The sequence below is a fragment of the Pararge aegeria genome, chromosome 8 (genome assembly GCF_905163445.1).
Source record: "Pararge aegeria chromosome 8, ilParAegt1.1, whole genome shotgun sequence".
Lineage (NCBI taxonomy): Eukaryota > Metazoa > Arthropoda > Insecta > Lepidoptera > Nymphalidae > Pararge > Pararge aegeria.
The window spans coordinates 128,248-148,499 of NC_053187.1; the positions used below are offsets into that span (position 1 = coordinate 128,248).

Consider the following 20,252-nt stretch of genomic DNA (forward strand, 5'->3'; position numbering starts at 1 on the left):
TCGCTTACGCATAGCCCAAAGTACGACGAAGCATGTGAAGTGAAAAAGTAATTTGTTAATTTTAGGTGTAAGGTGAAAATAAAATTCAGTTACCAGATGCATATATGAATTCTGAATGAATTTATATATAGGTTATATACATCTATATTATATGAATATATGAATTCATCCGATCGCCTGGTGATCCTGGATGGACAAATGTTTATATCTCGGTATAAAAGTTGTTTTGGGTTAAAGCACCCCACATATCTCTAGTTTGCTGGATGTGCGAATAAATAAAAGCATTTGATTTCTAGATCATGCCCGAACTTGGATATATTTAAATAGAACTAACAAACACTAGGAAGGATAATCATTTCATGATTTCTACGGCCTAGTACATTTTTACGGACTTTTTTCCTGGAGGAGCTGGCGGAGCCCCAGCTTATATAATAGGTTTACAAGGTTGGGTATCATTTAATTTAATTCGAACGTATGGTTTTTCAAATTAATATCAACATAAAAAATGAGGCCTGTTTAAAACACTTTTCGTATGTCGTTCGCCGGTAGTAGTGTTGCCCAAATTCAGTCTTGGTCTTGCAGTCTTGGTCTTGTTCTTGCGTTTTTGCAAGACCAAGACCAAGAACAAGACCGCGTATTTTTAGCAAGACCAAGACCAAGACTGACCGTGCAAGACTTGAGCAAGAACAAGACATAGCCTGCAAGACTCTTGCGTCTTGCAGCTAGGACTTAGCGCTATTTCACGGAGTAGTTAGGTGTAACAGTTCGGTGTATAGGTAGGTAGGTACGCTTAGGAATTCTATGAGACGCAAAAAACTATATCAAAGAATATGAAAAACTGGACCTATGCGCATTACGACTAATACCATAAACATAGCGAATAAAAAAATATCTATTAAAATCAAACTGAGTGCATGCATAGTTATGTTTTAACCATCGGCACTTTGATAATGCGGCATCAAAGGTTTTGTACTTACTTCTCAAAGAAATTTGCCGCTTTTCGGAAGTACATGGTTATGATACACGCGCCGGCGGCTTCTTTTGAAATCTAAAACAATCGTTGCCGCCGCGCCGAAATCATAACATTTGACACTATTCATGCAAAATAATTTCGAATTTTAAGAGTACCTACAGGTGTTCCAAAGAATAAATAAGTTTCAGAGTGCTTAGAATGAAAATGAATACATTATACTGATCACGCAAGTAGTATTATGATTAGGATAAAATGGTGAGGATAGGTAGTAGATGTCATAATAATTCATTCTAGTAAGTAATTATAATATTGATTACTTATATGGTTTTAAACTAATTACTTAGGTACTATTATTGTACATTTAGTCATTATATTTCTTAAGTTTTTACAAGTTGTTTTAGCAAATGTAAGCTTATAAATCATAAATGTTTATTAAGAAACAGTTACTTCCATGGAAAACGACATATAGGTCAGTTGATTTTTCGAATTTCTTATCAAATCTTCAGTTATTTATTAATCTGCTTGATCTTTACTATGGCTATGTTAATTCAAGCTCACAATGTTCCAATTCTAATACGTTTTTCTAAGATTTAAAGTAAACTTTAATAAATAGTAATAGACTAATAGGTAATTGCAAGACTTGCAAGACTCTTGCTGCAAGACCAAGACCAAGACCAAGACTGGGAGCGCAAGACCAAGACCAAGACCAAGACCAGGTGTATTGGCGCAAGACCAAGACCAAGACTGGCTAAGTCTCGTCTTGTTCTTGCATTTGGGCAACACTAGCCGGTAGCCTAGCAGTAGTCCGAAACTACTCAGTACCTACCCATTTTTATTAACTTGTTTTGCCTTCTGTATAAAAAAGGGGACTTAGTGATTTCTTGAGCTTGGTAATTCATATGAACCGGAGTGTGAAATCAAGGAAAAAGTGTAACAAAACATAGCTAATTCATTATTTATTGATTAATTATTGCGGCTTCAGAGTATACATTACAAGCGCTGCACTGCGTACGCTGACTACTTATTACATTACATTTACATTCTCTCTCTCTCTCTTTATGTAAGTTAGTAAGTAATATAATAAGTAAAGAACCTGCAAAAATAAATAAATAAAATAAATATAGTACCACAATACACACATCGCCATGTAGCCCCAAAGTAAGCTTAGCTTGTGTTATGGGAACTAAGATGACTGATGAATATTTTTATGAGTTATAAGTATACCTAAATACTCAGAAAATAGATATAAACACCCAGACACTGAAAAATATTCACGCTCATCACACAAACATTTTCTAGTAGTGGGAATCGAACCCACGGCCTTCGACTCAGAAAGCAGGGTCGCTGCAAACTGCGCCAATCGACCGTCATAAAAAAATAAATGACCGACTTCGGTTATAAGTGTAAACAGACAGTGCCAGCAGTAATATTATACTATACAAGTTCCTCACTGTGGAGCCCTGCGCCTCGCCGGTTGCTTGGGCATTCAAAAGCCTCGCAAGCAGAGCAGAGCGGTGCTTACGGTACAATATACATAGCGTAGTATAAAACATAAATTGTATTAAGATCTTATTACAATTTATGTTTTATACTCAATAAGAATAGTCAAAATCCAGTCACAGATCAGACATTAAGTTATTAGTAATAATAATTACAAACTAAAATTAATATTTACAATAATTATAAGTCGTCTAACTGTTCACTTATGGGCATGGTACCTACACAAAATGCTGGCGCTATTGCCTCTTTAAATTGCTAGACTTAGCCGTTGGGCTAAATAAGCGCTAGCTAGCTCTTGGGTCACCAGACGTAAGGACCAATTTTTGGAAAACGATGTTAATACAATTTTTCGTGTCCGAAGACCATGTGCCCAGAGTGTCAAACGCGAGCGCAGCTAAAACGTAGTCATTACAAACAACGGAGTATTTACGGCTCTTAAGCATTTGAGTAGATTCGGCAGCTGCTCCCGCTTTTTGGGACGCACTCGGCAAGTGAGAAACTGCATACTCAAAGATTACAAATACCTAATAGTCGGTCAATTTAGACCAAAAAATGAGATTGATGGTGCATAATGTCCCAACAAGCTGAAAATCAGTAAAATTGTTCAAAACATAATTTTAAATAATATTTAAAAGAGACTGGGTTTCATTTTACCTGATATTCTTATAATTACAACTTATGTATATTTTATATTTTAAGTAGAAGTTACAGTGACCGATAGAAAAATATTTCAACATATAATAAAATATATATATTATAATACATAATATATAACAACTTTTTTAACTTTTTGAATCGTTAGGTATATCTCAGAAACGGTGGCTCATAAGAAAAAAGTATTGATACATTTTTTATTGATAATTTTATGATCTACAATTTTTGTCAAAGGTACTTTTATGATAAAACTTACCGTTTTGCTAAAATCGCAACAAACTGGTATTTTGACCTTTGACCTTGAGTAAAAAAATTCCATACACGGGAATGATGGGAAACTTTTAAATATTATTTTTAATTATATTTTTAAACAATTTTACTGATTTTCAGCTTGTTGGGACTTTATGCACCTTCGAATGTCTAAATTGACCGGACTATAAACAAATATTATATTACTAATATAATAGACATCTATTTTTCTAATATTGTTTCTTAAAATGTAGTTTAAAATATTTTGTACCTATTAAATGCATGATATCTGCACTTCTATACGATCTATACTAACATTGTAAAGATGTGTACCTACTTCAAGTTCGTGAGGTTGTCGGTGGTAATCTCTGGATCTACTTGACCGATTATAAAGATTCTCTCACCAATATAAAGCCACATTAGGAAGTGACATGGGCTGTATATCAAACTGAAAAACCTTTTCGTGCTAGTTGGACTTGCAAAAGAGGTAAGACTGAGAAAAACCTGTCGAAATTTTTTACGAAATAAGAGTGGAGAATTGGATTCATTTTTAAGACAAGGTTGTGGAGCTAGGAAATGCCTACAAAGAAGTCGGCGACAGCATGTCTAAATATCAGCATATCCGTAATAAGTTTTATATTCAAGAAACAAAAAGTAGTTTTTATATTTAAGAAATATATTAAATTCTTTCGTGATGTTTATTGGTCATATGATCAAAAATGAAAGACTACATACAATTCGGACGAATGGTTAAAGAGATAAACCAGATAGGTATGTACGCGAACATGTCTTCCAATCTTTAAAAACATTCAATATGTCAATCTATTAAGAAATGATCTATGTTGTGCGTATTATATGTGTACACTTAATTATAGGTTTCGATAGATATATTATTTTATCTGTTGCGCCCGATAATACCAATTAAACCGATAATATAATGGAACCCGGTAATGTACTTAAATTCGCTCGCATACCGGTACTATGTACATACATACATACTTATGCAAAAAAATAACCTTCCTTTTGGAAGTCAGGATATAAATCAGAAGGTAGGTACTAACCGAACCACATTTGTAATTTCATCACGAGTGAAAATGTTTACTGCCCATGGCACGGGGCACGGGTCACGGGGCACGGGTCAGTTAGTGACATTAAGTAGGTAAAAAGCATTTGAGTTCGTTGAACTCGCTAATTTCAGGATTGAGTTAGAATTGTAAAAATCTTTTGTTTTGGATAGTTTATTTATTGGCTGGAGGCTAAGTATATAACATCACGCTACGAACAATAGCAGATCTTTAATAAAAAAAGATCCTTTTTGAGAGATTCCGATGCGTGCGATGCGTATACAAACGGTAATAGCAGTCCGCGAAAACATAATAAGACTATCTTTTAAGGTTGACTCGTACGCGGAAAAAGACGCGGGGTCCGCTAGTATTAAATAAACCCAGAGCTACCTATCTTGTTAAAATTAATAAGTTGTTACTTTATACTCACATAATTTAGTTTTATTTGATTAAGCGCGGGAATCAAATACGCTGTTAAGTTTATCAACTAGTTAAAATGCGTGCTGTATTAAATGAGGTAGGAATGTGGTCAAATGTGTAAACGACTATACTAATGTATGATGTAGGAGTCACCCATCATCCCATGCATGATCGATGCGCGATGCCTGCGCTCTGCCGCGACGCGACGCGCGCCCCGGCCCCGCTCGCAGCCGGCCGAGTTGCTAGGACAACTGTACAACGAGACGGTGGATAGAAACAAGCAGGCGGCACTTCACATGAGTATCCTCATCATCATTTCAACGGATTGATGTGATGTGTTTTATGTAGAGAGTCCCAAAATCTACGATTCTGGGCCGGTTGTTTCCATCGGCTCTCAGCGGCTGGCTTGATGTCTTCTGTTCAGCTCGTTTGGGGTCGCCCGACATTGCGTTTACAGGCAAGGTGCCATTCCAGCGCCTTGGGTTCATCGGTTCTCCGAACTATGTGGCCCGCCCATAAGCACTTCAGTTTCGCGACTCGACAGAGAAGAACTAAAGTTACCGACATAGCTCAACGAGGAGCTATGTCGGTAACTCTAGTTCTTCTACGGATTATAGATTTCTGATTTGACCACGTGTAGAAAGATAACTACTCCCAGTCACAGCATAGCTCCCTGCATCGCCCACTGAGTGACCTCGCTACAGATTCGTAAGTTATAACTGGCAACACGCACTCTTCGACGACTTTGGTCTTGAGGCACTCAGGCATTTTGGACGACAAGATGTTACGAAGTTTCTCAGACGCTGTCCATCCGATTTCACTTGCTATTCGACTATAAACGGCCGCGCGGTGGTGAGGAGGGCCGAAATGGCCGGAACATTTCGCTGTATGCGTTCGCTGTTCGCTGTATTGCGTTAACAATTTCTCCTCCATTTCGTGTTCAGTAGCTTATAATAGAGAATATCTACTTCTTCTTCTATTAATAACTCCTAAAAATTAGTAGTACGCACCTCAGATGATGCGATAAGCGAGTGCCCGAGGCTTCGTCTGCGTCGTGAATTCGACGAGAGGATCCCCAAGGGTGCCTATGGCCTGCTCCAGAAAGAAATCTACCGGCAAATATTATTGATATTTTTTGTAGTTTTTACTACCAATGCAAAAAAAAATCGAAATCGAAACAGCATTTTCTGAGATTCTGGGTTCAACCCAACAAACTCACAAGCTTGATAATATTTCAACTATGCCCATCTTAAAAAACCACGTCAATCTAAAACTCCGTTGCGCGGAATTTGAAAGACAAATGCGGAAAAAAAGTGATGTTATCCTGCAGGAGCTGTTGGCTGTTTGGTTGGTTGGTGTAATTCTTATGTACGCATCAAAAGTGCCACCTGTGGGCCTACTTGAATAAAGATATTTTTGACTTTGACTTTGGCTTTTCCGGTATATACAGAAGCCTATGAGCTATTCCAGGATGGTACGCATGCATTCGATCGTTGTCCCATATGCCTTAATAAGACAATACATGCTTGATAGTATACACTTTCAAATAAAAAAGAATTATTAAAATTGATTCAAATTAAACGGAGTTGTGAAGTAAAATTGATAAAAAATTTTATCCCGTTTCCCGGAGGAAACTTACTGTTTATCGGGATAAAAAGTGTCCTATATGTTGACCCGGAATATCAGCTACAACTATACAAAATTTTATTTAAATCTGTTCAGTAGTTTTTACGTAATGCCCGGACAGACAGACAGACAGACAAACATTAAATAAAAATTTGTTTTGGACTCAGTATCGATTATAAAGCATCCCCCGGTTAAATTGTAATGATTATAATTGAATAAACATGTAAGTAATAACTATATTAGATGTACCTAATGTTATTATTTGGTCCTAAAAATTATTCGGTACAACAGGAGTTCCAACCAAAATCTAAACATTACTTATTTCCAAATAGATTGACATGTTGAACATTAAAAAAAAACGACAAGTTTACTTATTTTGATAAGAATTCATAATTTTTGAACCAGACCATAACCGTTATGGTTATGGTCTGGTTCACTAAAGATTTAATGTAAAAAAATACTTTTTGTTACTTAATTACAAAAGTTCTACGTATGCTGTCACTGACTTTTTTTTATCAAAGTCCTCAACTTTGTCTAGAACTCAATCATATGCGTATCTGTCATAGTTAAGGCAGCGTTTGTGAGAAACGTTTTCATTCGACAGTCTTTTTCTGACTTACTTGGCGTATCCGACACAAAACGTGGAAACAACGAAAAATGCTTTTGAGTTCTCAGGGTAATTAACTAATTATATAGCCTTTGGCACTAACAAATAATGTGGCCTTATACTGGTGAAAGAATGTTCAAAATCGATCAGTAGGATCAAGAGACCTCGACAATATCACAAACTGTACATCTTTGTAATATTAGTATAGAAGTATAGATTTTTGACCTAAATGAATTTTGAAGTCCCTTAATTCAAAATGTAGGACTTTCATACAAACTTCCAACCCCTGTTATACCACTGAACTGACGTTTACCTATGCTTTAAAAGAAACCTTTGTTCTAAATTTCAGGTTGGTAGAATTAACAATAAAAAAATCAGCAAAACTTTTATCTCCTATTTTGCCACCCTTATGGGGCAGATTTTCCAAAACAATTTAAATAGACTTTTATTATTTAAAGCAGATAACCTAAATGCCGATTTTCACGTATCTAATTCATAAAACATAGGACTTTAATTTCTCAAAATTGAATCTTAGCTGTCCCTACGTTCTCGAATCAAAATTCAATTTTGTAGGCTTTATAGTGTCTGAGATTTCGCGATTAGTGAATGAGTAAGACAGTGGGAAGTTTCTCTTTTATATATTGGATAGAAGCAGGCGTTACTTTGTGGAAATCCATAGTATATTATGAAAATTAAGCTTAATTTGCTATAGGTACTCCGCGAACAGCAGCAGAATCTGTATGGTGTAATTTATAAAAACTTCAATCTGTATACTCCACACCAATCAGATCCTCGGCAATGTACCCTCTATGCACGTTTCGCTCCGAAACCGGAGCATCCTCAGGAGATGTTGACTTTACAATGAATAATTGTTAAGTGTGGAGTATACGGATTGAAGTAATTATAAATTACACCATACCTACAGATTCTGCTGCTGTTCGCGGAGTATAGCAAATTAAGCTTAATCTACATAATCTCTTTTATATATTTATATATTCCTCTATACCTACGTAGGTACTAATATTATAAAGCGGAAAGATTTTTTTGTTTGTTTGTACCCAATAGGCTCAGAAAGTTCTGGACTAATTTTAACCATTTCTTCGGCTTCAGACAGACAGGCAGACAGACAAACATTAAATAAAAATCTGTTTTGGACTCAGTATCGAATATAAAGCATCCCACGGTTAAAATAAAATTTTCAAAGTATATTAAATGTACAGAAATCTTCCAGTTACAGTTTTATAATAAGTATAGATATAGTAAATAAGATAATTGTTATTGTTGTAGCTATGGATTTTTATCTGAATTAAACGTTTTTATTATTATTAATTAACATCATAAATCCTAAATGTCCCTGGGACCTACTACAGTTCTACCGTAGTATATGATAGGGATCGAGAGGTATACCCCATATTTTTCGATTCCTATCACAAATAAGTAATCCACCGAATCCAACTAAGATGTGTAGCATAGTAGCCGCGTCTAGTATGCGACTGCGCTGAGTAAGCAACGTTGATTCTAGTCAGGGAACGGATAGGTTAGGTTAGATAGGTTTGAAAAAGTATTCGGCATCTGTAGGTCTCAGCACTAACTGTATACTTACAATGCTTAAAATTAATGATATATTTATTTTATTTTAATTTATTATGGCTTTTATATGTAAGAGAAATGTAATTTTTTTTTTTGCTTCAAGTGGCTTCTCTAAAACACTTGAAACGTCGTATCTGTCTGTTGGGCCAAGGCAGATTTGGAATGCAAATTCTACCGAGAGGAAATCGGCACAATATCTACTCAGCAGCTGCTCTTTTCCAACATCAGCTTTTAGCAGCCATTTTTATATCTTTCGCTTTCACCTGTGACATAGCCGACTGCTTCCAGGGAACTTAAAATAAATAAGAGAAAGGGGTGCTACCAATGGGGTCGCTGACGCTCTTGCGTTGCAGAGGGCGTGCCGCTGTCGGCGCGCAACCTGCCCGCGTCGTTCTTCAACGCGGCGGCGGGCCCGGCGGCGCTGGAGCTGTACGACTACGACCCGTGGCACCAGCACTACGGCTACGGGCACCGCCACGCCGCCGAGTACCACGCGGCCGCCGCGCACCACAACATGGCGGCGGCCGGCTACGGCGGCCTGCTGCTGGGCCGCGGCGGCCTGCACGCGCAGTACAAGCCCGTGGACTGGCCGGCGCACGCGCACGCCGGCGCGCTGGACGCCGCGTGCGCGCCCTACGCCTACCCCGCGCCGCCAGGTCAGTGCCGCGCGGCCCGCCGTGTCTGCTAGCTTAGAATGTTAATCGTCAAATACTGATATTTACTGTCACGGTCGGCCACCGTATTCGTTTTTGTTCGATCGCCCCCTAAATCGTGGAGATGGAACTATGGCGATAGGCGCGACAAAAACGGCGAGCGATGCCGCACGGCTGCGGCGGCGTCGCGGAGCGTTGTTTTCTGGTCGTCCTCATTAATTCTATTGGCACTGACTGCGCGCATTCTTCCGCCGCCGAAGGGTCAAAGCGGCCGGCTGCCGCGCTCGCGGAACACGATAAACGACACGGGTGGAGCGGGCTCCTCTCGCGTTTGACTTTCGACCACATTCCGCGCGCGGGGCGCAGATATTTTAATTGTGATGATTTAGGCGCTTTGTGGCAGCGACAAAACTCGACAGCGTTCTCTGTGCGCTGGCCCGACTTATCCCTTGCATACACATAAGTAGTGTCAGCTGTACCCACGCTCGGGATCGAACGTCGAGGCTCGGGCGCTGTCTCCGCGGAGCGCTCTTGGTGATTACAATAATTAGCGGCGGCACCTTTGACGCGCACTCACATCCCGCGCGGAGACAGCCGCGCCCAGTGCCCCGCGCCGCCTCCCGGCTAACTGCAGGCCGCGGTGCTAGAGGCACTAGCTACGTCGGTCGCCATCACCCTAACGACGCCCATTAAAGCCCTCCGGCCTTTGGAGCACCAGACTCTCCAAGCAGCTCTAATTCGTTAATCTACTATAGTAGGTAAATAACAAACATTGAATCGATGGCTGAGTGCTGCCACCGATGCACGCCTGCCGCTGGACATACACGTTTGTTTTGCCACCTCGGCTTCGTGAGACTTTGTCTAGAAGGTCCCTGTCCGCTTCCGCTCTACGAATATTCTACCTTCCTTCGCTGGTTACGGCCCACGGGCGCCCGGGGCCGCAGGGCCGCGAGGGCAAAAACTCAGCGGCGAGTTTAAAGCGGCCGCGTAATGGCAGCGGCTCCTCTCTAATGACGGCGATTAAAATTAATTTGCGCGGCGCGCGGGCTGCGGGGAGGCGGCCAAATTAAATTCTTCGGCGTCGCCCTCGCCCCGCGCCCCGCTCCCGCACCGCTTGATTGATGCCGGACCGCGAGAGCACGACACTGATCTCCGGGGCTGAACTCTGAGGGGTCGAGATGACCAATGGCTGCAGTGTTCCGGCGCCCGCTGGCTCGTCGGCCACTACCCGGTAGCAGAGTTATTATTCGCACGACGCCGCATACCTATCTCGTGACACGCCAAACCACGATAGATTTAGATATAGGCTTGTATTTACTCGCGTCTAAAATACTCTGAATCCACTGACAAACATTTGGGGGACTGTCAAAATATTAGAGTTAAGTACCTATGTGGTTTCGGGGTCTAGAATAAACAAAAGTGAAAAGAGAATCGAAGTGTCAGTGCGGAACGGGTGACAAGTTTTAAACAATTTTGCGCTCAGGAAAATGTTCTCAAATAGTTATAGGTACCGACAATGAATGATTGACCTACGAAGGTCATATTTTCAACCCAGGTCTACATGTTTGTGCTGACATATACATTTTCTAAATTCTGTAATTTTCTTTCACGAAACAAACAAGGCTCGGGTAAGTAGGTATGTGTGTGTGTCGGGTAGGAGTGGAGTGGGGCGGGCTGGGTACAACGGGTCGGCATCGTACATGTGACAACAGGGGTGAGCCAAGGAATGCATGAGCGGACATGTTTGGGGTGGTGCGCTCGCCGAGGCCTTGTCAAACAAAGGGTGTCCTCTGCGAGCACTGCACGCGATATGGGCCGGGGCCGGGGGGCGACTGGTCCCCCGTGTCCCCAACACACTCGCTTGCGCAAACTGAAAATCATTACGTTACATTTACAGTTCGGAGCATCAAACATTACGTAGGCGAAGTAGGCTACTAATAATTATGCGTAGATATAGATGCTTCATATTACGCGACCGCTTGCCGGTCTCTGATTGTTTCATTTTCAAAACATGGTCGCGCTGTGCTATTTTTCAAATAACAATCAAACAAGCTTAAAAGAGCAGTTCATTTCAAATAATACAGATACTTATCTCCTTCAATTTTTTTTTATATTAGGTTATTTAAGATATCTATTGATGAGTTCTGAGATTCGAAGTTAGAAATGTTATAAAAAAGTTTGTTTATTGTCTAGACGACTACCTTAGGTACTTATATTATAAATGCGTGTGTTTGATTGTTTATTTTTTTTATCCTTTCTTCACGCCCAATCTACGAACACACCAATAGCCACCAATTTTTTCATAAAGTTAGTTGAAAAGATGGGGACATGGGCTACTTTTTATCCCAGGAAAGCAAAGGGTTCCCACGAGATTTGTAAAATACCGTTAAAAAGACCAAGAAGGCGGGCAACAGCTAGTGGTTTTAAAAATTCGAAGTCGTCTCTGTTGGTATATTTGTCTTGTAACTGCCTGCGACTTCGTCTGATATCTTGTGAGTAAGAAGTGCTTTTTCGTTTCGTACTCTGCCCTGACACACAGCGCGCCACCGTAAACACTCTTATGTCAGGTAACACATGCAATAATATATTTAAAAAAAATGTTACAAGCTATACTTATTCAGTATTCATTCGAACATGCAGACCGACGCACGGTGTTATAATCTGCCCGAAAAGCGGACATCTTATTTTTGACAGACTTCAAAAAGGAGTAAGTAGATAGGAGGATAGAAATTTTTTTTTTGTTTAAAAGAGGTTTATTACGAAATTTCACATTTAAAGTTATGAGCTCTAAGAAATAACTATAAAATAAATAAATAAAATAAAATACTTTGGGTATAATAAAAAACTTTGGATAAGCTTACACAAAGTTTAAAATAGAATGTTAAGTAAGAGTTATTACAGTTTATTCCCTTTTAATTCAATTTAAATTTTTTTATCTCACAGGTACAAAGTAAGTACCTACTACTCAAGAAAATATAGAGTTTTAATCAGATCCTTATAAAAGATATTAAGTGTTTACGGAAGCTGTGTGAAAAAAAAGAATATACTATGGGTTCTAAGTACTCTTCGTTTTGTAATGTTTATACCTTTTTTTTTAGAACAATTCCGACATACTTTCTCCGTACTTTCGTCGTTTTGGCGTAACGTTTACCGTTCATGCATCGTACGCATCGGAATCTCTTAAAAAGGATATTTTCTGCAGGTTTTGCAACATTGCTCATTGATGATTGTAGCGTGGTCTTAGTAGCTATTGGTTGTAGCGTGATGTTATATAGACCACCACAAAAAAAAAAACAATTCGAAACAGCAGTTCCTGAGATTAGCGCGTTTAACCAACCAAACCAAAAGCTTTACAATATTATAGCTGACCCGCGCCCACTTCATTGGGCGTTTAACATTTTTACTACTGCTGAAATTATGAATGAGGTTTGTTTAGTACCTACTGACTACTGATTTATTTCCTGACTTCTAAATGGAGGGATATATTTTAACTACATATGTGTGTATGTAATTTGGGTATATTACCAGTAACTAATGATTGCATGATTGTTTAAAATTACTTTATATACCTACCCACTTTATTAGATGTAATCTTTATTTTCCACACCAAACAGATCTTTGGCAATGTTACGCACGTTTAGCTCTGACGCCGGAACATCCTCAGGAGATGTGATGACTTTTTGATGACTTTACGGTGAATAATTGTTGACAATGTTTGGTGTGGAGTATAAAGATTGAAGAAATCAGAAATAACAGGAACAGATTCTCCTGCTGTTCGCTGAGTTTAGCAAATTAAGCTTAATTTTCATAATATATCATAGAAATCCGCAAAGTTACGCCTGCTTCTATCCATATTATGTAATGTTATTATATGCTACAAAAATATTCGACGTTCCTTCTGGAGTTCAAGCACGATATAAGCCAACATATATTATTTTTAAATAGATTGACATGTAGAACATATTAAGAAAAACCGTCTAGGTAATATAATTAATATCGCTCAAATCTACTACATATCTCGTATTATCTCACAACCATTTTATATGCAGTGAAAGGGAAAAGTCTTTAGTTTACTTATTTTGATGAGAGTTCATAATTTTTGATAATATTTAGTGGTAATAAAGGTAATAGGTACATTGAACTTGTTTGCAATATAAGAAAAAAAAGGAAAAGTTAGGAGAATCATCTCCTAGCTTTTATTATTAAAGTTAGGTTGACAATTATAAAGATAAGATACATATGTTTCAGGATTCATAAACATTTCACTTCCAAACAAGTTAGATGTTTAAAGTTTGTTTATTTATTTAAAAACCTCTAGCCTCTGGAAGAACTAGCACTCGCGCATTTGTAAATATTCCTTTGAATATTTTCATAGTTCTATTCTTGAGGAAGGGTATGGGCCCTTTAGCATTGCTACGGGAGCCGAGCAAGCGAAGTAATAGCGCGGGCGGACTAAGCGTCGCGTTGGGTCTGAGTAAATGGTGTTGAATTGCGTATACCAATTTCGGCCACGTCGATATGAGAGCTCTAAGTGGTAAAGCCGCCGCGATTGCCAGAGAGACGCTGGTTCTTCTTCATCTTCTTTCTCAGTTGTTATAGGTTAATTAACTTTGTCGTTTTTCTTCTTTTTGTTTTATTTCAATTCAGTGATTTGACTCGCTTAGTTTTATGCAAAAGCACTTCCAAATTCAGGAAGTACCTACCTACCTATTTCTTAATTAATTGAGTATGTATTTTAGGTGCTGAAGTTCTGCTATGTATCCTCTTTGCCATCGTTGCCAAAAGTGTTGACGAATTTGCTCGTACCTTTAATAGCGCCGAAGGCGATTTGAATTATAATCTTGTAGCGAAGGAGATTGTATTAAAACAGTGAGGGATAGGTGGTCGTTGGGATTTCATGTCAAGGGACATAAAGGTCTGCTGTTTGAGATAGCCTCGAATTAAGAAAATAAGGTTCCTGGTTCTTAAAAAAAATGATACGGGTATTTCCCATATAGCGACGTATATGGTTTTTAGCGGATTTAATATATATATGTATGTATGTGCGTATATGGCTTCACTAACGCCACCAAAATGAGGAGAGTACGCGGGTGTGAAGATGAATTTAATGTTTTCGTCAGTTTCAATATCAAAGATAGATTGCTTATATAAAAGCTCGTAAAAAATCATTTTTACTGAGGTCACTGACCGCTTCTAGGTGATAACATTTAAAACGAAAGTATAACAATACGCATAAATAGGCCTTTATTACTTTGGACCTACGCCCCCTTTTGTTTGATATATAAAAAGGACCGGCAAAGTCTATTCCCACTGTTCGGGGGAAATCAGGAGTAATTCTTTGGACGGGTAAATTCCCCGCCATTGGATATATACCTATCGCTTGTCTTTTATTGCGCTTGCATGTTATACATTTTGGTAATGTGCTACGAGCAAGGCGTCCACTACTTATGGACCAAACAGGTTCCCGAATGAACACAAGCAATAGCTGGGGGCCAGCTTGCATGTGACGAAGATGGTAATGTTCGAAAATAAGCTCGGTGTGATAATGATTTGAATGCAGAAGAATATGATGCCGCTTATTCAAATCTATATTGCTAATTAATTATCCGATAAAATATTTGATATATTGCTAATTAATTTACCATTTTCTAGAGAACTGAATTCTATTGGAAAAGACTGCTTTTGATTTATCAATTATCTTTACGCATGCTCTTTATGTTTCGTAAATTAAAAATATAACGCTTGATATATGCAAAAGTTCTTTGTATTTTTGATAATTTTGAATGTTTTTCGAATTAAGTTATGTATTCTGCAATCTCGTAAATCACTGCAGCCTGACGTCTTAATTTGATTTCGGGAATCCCCTACTCTGGTAGAAAATCAGCTTAATTTTTTATTCTATTTTTCTAAATTAACTAACTGAATCAAAGTTAAAGTTTCCTTATTGGAAATGTATCAACGTAGTTTTTAAACTTTGTAATACGACCCTTAATTGATGTCCGTTTTGTAAGTAAACTCTTTAAATCACCTTTGCTATAAGAATAATAAAAAAAAAAAATCTCACGCTCCTCGATTTGGTAGCACCTGGTTGACCGTTGCGCAGCTCGCTGGCTGCACAATGTAGCTCGTGCCCGCCACGGCAAGTCGTAAGCACCTATGCTCCCAGGCTGAAATAGTCAGCACACTGAGTATAAGTGGTTAGATAGAGAACCTATACCTATAGGTTACGCGGATGTAGCAAAGGAAAAAGTTGGGCACTTATCTGAATAAGCCGGCAGCACGTGGAATGCTGATCGCTGCTGGCTCCAGTGCAAGTGGCTAGGGCTTCTCTGCTCAATGTGTGATGCAATAGTTGATGGATCGTCGAGACACGACGCCAAGTCGTTAAATATTATCTTGTATTTCTTGTATCTTTACCGAATTGTGCTTGTATTGTTTTTTGTACGTATTATATAGGTTCTCGATTGAATAAAGCACGGTCGCCACTTTTGTTGGGGTTCGGTTGCACAAATCAAACTTATATCGTCTTTTCTAAGCCACAATAAATTGTTGTGCCGATTCACACGGATTAATATGGAAGATGAAGATGCAGTCAAAATGTATACGTAAAAAGACACGGAAAAGACAAAACAAAATATATTGCGGGTGGATGAATAAGAAATAACGAATGCGCTTTAAATAGCAATAGCAAAGTAAAAATGTATGCCGTTCCCCTATCTTTGTTGTTTGCATGGCAAAAAATCTGAGATAAATAAAATACTAAATAAATAGGTAAATACATAGCTTTTATTTATTTATTTATTAGGGACAACAGACAGTCATGCGCAAAAATGACAAAAAAGACATCTAAATATAAAATAGCATTGGCACAACACCCACATCATTGGCCACGAATCACTAAACTTATATCAAAAAATAGAGCTAGCTTTGTGTGATAGTTATCAAGTTGGTTGGTATAGTTGTATAAGTATAATTTATTGAACAAATTAACTAAGTATATTTTAGGTGAGTACGTTTTTCTAGATACGGAACCCCGCGAGTGTGACGCGCACTTGCCGGCTTTTACCGCGCACAAGAATATTTGTGGGACTGATACGTGTACGTAGGCTTTTCTATTTATAACTCCAGATCGGAAGTTGCAGCGAGTCCTTAGGAATCTTGTAGGTCACAGGTACCTACAGTTTTCGATTCTATTAGCCTTATCAGATGTGATCGGGTAGTGTAGGCCGATAACGTATCGGGGCAATGGGTCCGGGCCGGCGGCGGTGTCCGGCGGGCCGCGGTACCAGGCGCGCAGCGCGGGCGGGCGGTGGGAGGGCGGGGCGAGCGGGCGCCAATGGCGGCGCGCTGGCCGCTGGCCGGTGGCTGGGGAGGCTCTCAATCACGCGCCCTGTCAATTACTGCGGCCCCGCGCGCGATCACCCGCCGACGGCACCGCGGCTGTAATGAATGCCTAGTGCGGGCCCGCAGCCCAGTCGAGCTCTCTGCCGGCGGCGAGGCTCGTTGGCAGCTAGCGCTACAGGTTCGCTATAGCGAATCGCTGTGCGTAGTTACATCGTCCACTCTTCTTCAATATCATTAATCGTATAATAGTTATACATACCTGGACAGAGTTGAGAGTAATCCATATTTGAAGGGGACGGAAGCTTCGAAGTCCCTCCTGAGAAATAAAATTATGTAGTATAGAAATAAGTATATTTTGCTTTGAAAAAGAAACCGGCAAGTGCTAACAGCCTGTTTCGCACACCGTAGCTTATGGTGGGAATGGGTGGTAACTGGTATTAGTTAATAGTAGAGTTAGGTCAAACAATTATTTATTCTCCCGCTACGGCAACACCAAACCGCTGCGGCTTAACTAAGTAGGTTCCTACTTAACTTACCTGTTCTTTTGTTATTGAACTGTGCTCGACGTGCAGGTTTTAATTAGATACGGGAGAATTATATTTTTTTGCCATTTTTCACGTTTGCTACGAAAATACAAACAAACACGAGATCTAGAAAGCTACTCCATTCTTGCATATGAACTCTCTCGTTTATATCCTACCTACTGTACTTCCAGGAGGTACGTTGTGTTCGCACAGATGGTATCGGTATGCTGTGTTTTAACAGTTTCTCTGTTTGACTGTTCCTCTGGTTTGGTGGCTGCGGCGCTATGAGGCTGATTCTGATCATTTAGCTGCGCCGTTGGCCACGTCCTCGCGTGACAAGTGTCCCAGGCTAGTCTACATCGGTTTGCTTTTGGGTTTCACTTTTTGAACTATGATTTTATTGCACATTTTAAATAATGTCAATAATTATATAAACAATAAAAATATTTAAGTGTGCCCATACCATCCCTTTTATTGGAAAAAATCGGTTCCTTTCTTTCAAAAGACACGAGAGATAAAAACTTTTAAAGGGGAACAATTTCATTATAAACGTATAATATGTTTTTAATGAATTTACTGGCTGCATATTACTGACTTGCTAAGTCCTAATTCATGTCACTATTAAATTGTCGATCAGCAATATGGGCATATAAAATCGATACATTTTGACAAATCCAGTCAGTTCTTATTCTTCAGTCGAATAGCTGCCCAACTACGGACCTGGTTTCTGCCTGTCGGTTGGCTTTCAGCAAGGAGATTAAAGATAAGGTAACTCCGGCTCGAATAAACACTTCATTAGGGTTCCACGACTCGTATAACCCAAGTAAATAGTAAAGTGGTTAATGTGGACATTTCACATTACAAGTTTACAAATTATGTATAACAAAGTGCTGTTAAGAACAATCGGTGTTTTTTTTATAAACACCGAACTTTCCGCTCTAACAGCACGCAGCGGAAGTGAAAAACCCAGATTTTGAAACATTCTTCATTGGTGCTTTGTCACTTCACGTTCAAATTCAAATTCAAATGTCTTTATTGCGAATTTGGGTGGTTTGTATCGTAACAAGATATATTGGAAAGTACATTTAAAATAAGACATAAAATATTTTAGATATAAAACTGTGAATAAATTAGTTCTATCAGCCTTATATCAGAAAGCGTTCAGTAAATATTGGATAGAAACAGACGTTTCTTTGCGGAATTTCATGACATACCTGCTCTGAAAATGAAGCTTAATTTGCTATGCTCCGCGAAAAGCATTGGAATTTGTGCATTTGAATAAAGATTGAACAAATTATAAATTACATAGCACAGATTCTCCTGCTTTTCGCGGAGCATAGCCAATTACGGTTAATTTCCATAGTACATTCAGAATTTTTTTTTGTTCTATACCGTGTTAAACCAAATTTAATTTTAAGAGATGGTGGATTTGTCGTGTGCATCAGCCATAAAGTGAAGATGCGCTAAGTGTTGGTCTTGTCGCAGGTCTGGAGGCGCAGGTGCAGGACACGTCGAAGGACCTGTACTGGTTCTGAGCGCCGCGCACGCGCCGCCGCTGCAGTGGCCCGCCGCCGCCTCGGCCCGGTCGGAGGGTGTCAAAGTGACCTGTGATAATATCCACCTGGCCGGTATCCGCTCGCCGTGGCCGCGACCGACGCGACAGACGCGACAGACGCGACGGCGGCGCGACAGCCGCAGGCAGTGTCGCACCGTACTCTGTTAAATTATAATTAAGGATTATTGAAGGACAGCTCTCGCCTTCCAGTTACGATCGGAGGATGTAGACTGTGTCTATCCTATTTTTTATAGTCCTAGCCTGCTTTGTCTTATAAGTAAATGATTTCGCTGTGATGCCCGTCTTGTAACTAAAAGATATTTTAAATATATCCATCGTAACTACTCGTGAAGCCTCTAACTATTACATAACAAACTGCTCCATTATCTTGACAGCGCAATCATTCACTTTTACGACTCGACTGCGACGCATGAGTTATACGAGAATGTCAGTAGCGAACTTACTTCGTTTGTTTTAACTGCTCTACACACGGACTCTATTCCTACTCCGACTTGCCGACATTCTTTCCAACTTAGTTTGGGCCGAAGACTGCACCGTCGTCGATGTCAATCACACAACTAGTTATTATGTTATGATAATTTGTCAACCATGAATATATATAATGTCCATAATCCAACTTAATTGCCTCTCACATTTTGATTAAAAGGATTTACTATAAGCACTTACTAGAACATAATATGTACAAATTAACTATAATTTTGTTTTCAAAAACATAAGAACGTATATTTTAGTTTCTCCTCAAATGTATCCAATTTTTACTTGATCAAGCAGAGGTATATAAAAATATAGATCTGATTGCTCAGTTCAACACACACTTGTACCGCGAGGGTTGCATTGGTATCGAAGGCACATATAGCGGCCTCTGCAGGGGCAGCGCTTGGCACAGATAACAATGTTAGTGCTTTCTGCCCGCGTCGGCGTACGGAGCGGCGGTCGGGACGTTGTGTGGGCCGTAATTATGATTGAAAGCGGGCTAAGTCGCCTCGCTCGGCGGCTCCCGCGGCGCAACACAAAGGCAGTGTAATAACTTACTTGACATTTGTGCGAAGTGGGGAAAGTCACGCAGCGGCCGGCGGGCGCTCGTATCGCGCGATCTGGCGCGGCGGCGGATGGCCGCTATTAGGGTTTTTGCGCGAGCCGCAATTACGCCGTTCCCGGGAGTAACCCGCCGTGAGAGCCGACACTGGCTGCGAGGTGCACGCTTGCAGGCACAACGCGGAGTCGCTCGCTAAACTCGTCCAAGTAAATCGTGTTTTTCCACCTCGTTTAAGCAAGATCATTCATCATTCCAGAGACGGCACTTCTAGCCGAGCTTTCTAAACTAAAAATCCTTACATGCCCGTCAAAGCAAAACGGGCAACATTCGCGACCGATCGAGCGCTTCTCGAGCCGGAGAGCCGTTCTTATCGTAAAACACACCGCAATTTGTGATTTGGTTTCATAAAGCGTAATTCCACTGCGCTCGCGTGCGA

The 20,252-nt window shown here is 39.8% G+C and overlaps 1 protein-coding gene across 1 annotated transcript in view; it reads left to right on the forward strand.

The window, feature by feature from the left end:
- The window catches only part of LOC120625654 (protein vestigial), a 38,087-nt gene extending 19,219 nt beyond the window's left edge, over positions 1-18,868 (forward strand). The window contains exons 3-4 of the mRNA XM_039892756.1: positions 9,037-9,339; positions 18,690-18,868. Of these exons, the coding sequence (XP_039748690.1) occupies positions 9,037-9,339; positions 18,690-18,739 (353 nt within the window). The 3' untranslated portion in view covers positions 18,740-18,868. The remainder of the gene's footprint in view (positions 1-9,036; positions 9,340-18,689) is intronic.
- Positions 18,869-20,252: the final 1,384 nt, after the last annotated feature.